This window comes from Hydractinia symbiolongicarpus, chromosome 10 (assembly GCF_029227915.1).
Source record: "Hydractinia symbiolongicarpus strain clone_291-10 chromosome 10, HSymV2.1, whole genome shotgun sequence".
Lineage (NCBI taxonomy): Eukaryota > Metazoa > Cnidaria > Hydrozoa > Anthoathecata > Hydractiniidae > Hydractinia > Hydractinia symbiolongicarpus.
The window spans coordinates 22,937,142-22,940,344 of NC_079884.1; the positions used below are offsets into that span (position 1 = coordinate 22,937,142).

At 36.0% G+C, this 3,203-nt stretch overlaps 1 protein-coding gene across 1 annotated transcript; it reads right to left on the reverse strand.

Moving 5' to 3' along the window:
• Positions 1-251: 251 nt before the first annotated feature.
• Positions 252-2,927, reverse strand: LOC130662709 (uncharacterized). Its single transcript, XM_057461617.1, has 7 exons — positions 2,785-2,927; positions 2,665-2,691; positions 2,460-2,546; positions 1,741-1,841; positions 1,138-1,387; positions 823-983; positions 252-378 (listed from the first exon to the last, which is right to left on the reverse strand). Exons 1-7 carry the CDS (start codon positions 2,849-2,851, stop codon positions 274-276), a joined length of 798 nt encoding a protein of 265 aa, XP_057317600.1. The 5' UTR covers positions 2,852-2,927; the 3' UTR covers positions 252-273.
• Positions 2,928-3,203: the final 276 nt, after the last annotated feature.

Consider the following 3,203-nt stretch of genomic DNA (forward strand, 5'->3'; position numbering starts at 1 on the left):
AATTATAAAACAAGATTACATGGAAGGCCAGAATAAAATTCCTCCCAAGCATAGATTTTCAGGATCCCGTTTAAACGGTACGAAATTTTTCTATGCAAATGGTACCGGCACAGCGGAATATAATTTCTTCCCGGCTAAGAGGGATCATTCAATCGCCCCTTATTCCCAGGGTTAATCAGCCTCTAAATCAAGAAATCGGTATAGGTATCGTAAAGTAGGTTTAAAGATGATACATGGTATAACAGCTCGAGTAAGTTTCTTGTATATTTCGAATTAACAAAAGTTGAGATATGGTCTTTTATCTAAGTAGACGTGTTGTGTGGATAAGTATTTATATGTTTGAAGACACATGGGCGCTTCTGCTGCATGGAAGAACCACTAAAAAAAACGGTAATAATACACTGGTCAGTGGAACCGCTCTGCTACATTTCTACTGATACAGGGTTGATTTTGTCGAGATCAGCCCTTTCCCTTTGCCTGCCTTACACTAATGAGATTATAATCAAAAATTGTATAAAATTTGTAAACAGTTGAAAACAGTTGAAAATTTCCGCTTGTGATGTATTTCTTAAATTATTTTGTTATCGTCACCGTGGTAATCCAAGTACGTCATAATCTACATTTCCTTAAAACTAGTTTTTATTTTTGTTTTTAAAGATTTCAAAACGGCGGATGTATCCCACATGCTATTCGTTCTTTGAATTATTACGTCATTATCACCATAGCAATTGCAGTGACTGGTAATTTATTTTCCTTTTCTTTTTTCTTTTCTCATTTTGCTCATTTTCATGTTTTCAAATTTTTTTTAGAAATAAATCTTACCCCTAATTTGCTCTTCGGCGGATGCTCAACCCGATTACTAACCACGTTTGATCCAGTGGCAAATCCGAAACCGTTTAGGACATGTTTGTTGTACAATAAAAAGAACGGGAAAAAGTTGTTGCAATCCATGTCTCGGCTGATGTCATACCAATAATGCTGACCTATACAAAAAATTATAGTATAATTGACAGTCACTTTAGATAGCCAAATAGCATTTTCCCGTCTTTCTCGAGGCTTATAGAAATAAAGTACAAGTCCTGGGAATAAGGTTGGTATTCGCGAACGTATGTGCTTATAGTGAAAGAAAGTTCGTACCCATTCCATAAAAACATCTTCCTTTTACCCATTTCGTGTTTGCAATCTTATCTTCTTTCAGCGGAATGGTCATCAGTTGAGATTTACCCATCAAAATAAACATCTTATCTCCTACGTAGTTTTTATCCCTTTTTGTTCCACTGCAAATTTTAGATGGTTCTGTAAAATACACTGTCGCGTGATAATTTGTGCCATCGTCAATGATTGGTCCACCAAGCCATTGCTGTGCAACACCAAGTGTGTTTGACCACTGAAAAGTAATGATAATAAGATAATGTCTCAGATCTTGTGCACAATGCTACGAATAAGTAATAATTTTTAGTTTCTGCCAAGTGTCTCTATCACCGCATGGAAATTGATGTTATTTTACCAGAGAACCTACCGGCTATCTCACTAAATATAGCCGTTTTACGTGTTTTAGGACTCTAAAAATGCGTTGGATTCCAGGGGCGAAGCCAGCTGTTCCCCCTCCCCACCTTTAGAAATTGTATCGCTGCCCCTGAAGTAGGAATACAAGGTATTGTCAAATTGACATGAGATCTGCGCAGGTGTGTAAATATCCAAATCAAAGTAAGTTGATAGAGGCGAATTTAAGCGACTTACCGCCATTTGCATACCTGCTATTTGACCGTGTGAATCGAACAAAAGCATTGTCGCATTGTCTCCTTTTAAATCGTATCTCTGACCAACGAAGAAAGTCGAATCTAAACATAGTTGCACATCATACAGTGAAACCTTTCTACTAATGCAAACAACCTTTGGGCGCGTACGTCTCTAATACTGGCATTTTTATTTGTCCTAGACAAATTCCCAAAGAACTTAACATAGTCGAGTCTCTACAAAACGGAGGTCTCCATAAAGCGGACACCTTTTTGTAGTCCCTTGTGAACATTTGGGTTAAAAATTGAAGTCTATAAATCCAACATTAGTCCGCTTCTATGCTTATTTTTTACTATTTCGTTTTGGCTTAGTACTTACTTTCTTTCTGATCCATTCAACAGCATTCTCTTGACCCTTTTAAACCAACCTTGACCCCAGGGTATCTTGTATATTTTTAAAACGGGAATGGCGATACTAATACCTTTTCACAAAGAACTGGGTTATCAAGAGAAATCTTAATAATTATTACAACTCAAATTCTGGGTTGTAGAGTGGTCACGTGAACAAGCCTGTACCAGGGTGATACTTTTAAGCTTTCCTTTTTTAGCTCTTTCTACCAGCTACTGTGTGTAAAATCTGAAACAAATATCTCCACAGTTGGCACTCCTCTGAAACGGTTTTGCAAGTGTCTTTGAAGGACGAAGAAAAAATTTAACTTTTACTTTTACATGCGTCTTTGTTTAACTTCCACTCATCACTAACTGCATCGTTTACATTCATAGGCAATCCACTGAACTTCATAAATGTCACTAAAATATGTGTATACATGTAAATGGCGCGAAAAACTATTGTGTTGACAAAAATTCAGTTATATTATCATGTCCTACTGGTTAGACATCCATATTTTAATGTAATAAAAATAAATACCTGAGAGCTTGTTCCAATTTGGAAAGGCTAAAAATTAGTAAAAAAAAACACATTTTACATAATATATAACATATATTTTAGCTACTGGCATATTTTAAAATAATGTCACCTCAAACTCACCATCTTTTCCAAACAAAAAGCCTTGCGCGGAACTCAAGCAAAAAACTAAACACATTAAAGTCTTCATGTTTGCTTCCTCAGCTCTGAACAGAACTCAGACTGAATCTTTATACGTTATATATTAGAACAACTTTGTCGGATATTTTAGTGGTCAAAATATGAAGTGTTTTGATAGCTGAGTAAAGTTATGTGTTTAGCTGTTTAAATCACGTAAATAGGTGTGAAAAATAGTTGCTAATTTGACCAACGCTGTCATTTTTAACTATATTCAGATTTCTCCACGATACTTACGCAGCACACGTGTTTAAAAACAGATACGCGATTTCAAAACGTGAATGACTGCACGGTTGTTTTAGCGTACTGTTTGTAGGTTTTTTTCATCCACGATGGCTATTATTGCAGTCGGAATTGTTTTCTTC

Bases quoted from the DNA above. Each gene is read 5' to 3' on its own strand.
- LOC130662709 (XM_057461617.1), bottom strand. From the start codon at position 2,851: ATGAAGACTTTAATGTGTTTAGTTTTTTGCTTGAGTTCCGCGCAAGGC. The intron at 1,842-2,459 runs GTAAAAGTTAAA...AACTATGTTTAG, and splicing joins AAACAAAGACGCATGTAAAA to ATTCGACTTTCTTCGTTGGT. The intron at 1,388-1,740 runs GTAAGTCGCTTA...ATTACTTTTCAG, and splicing joins TAGCAGGTATGCAAATGGCG to TGGTCAAACACACTTGGTGT.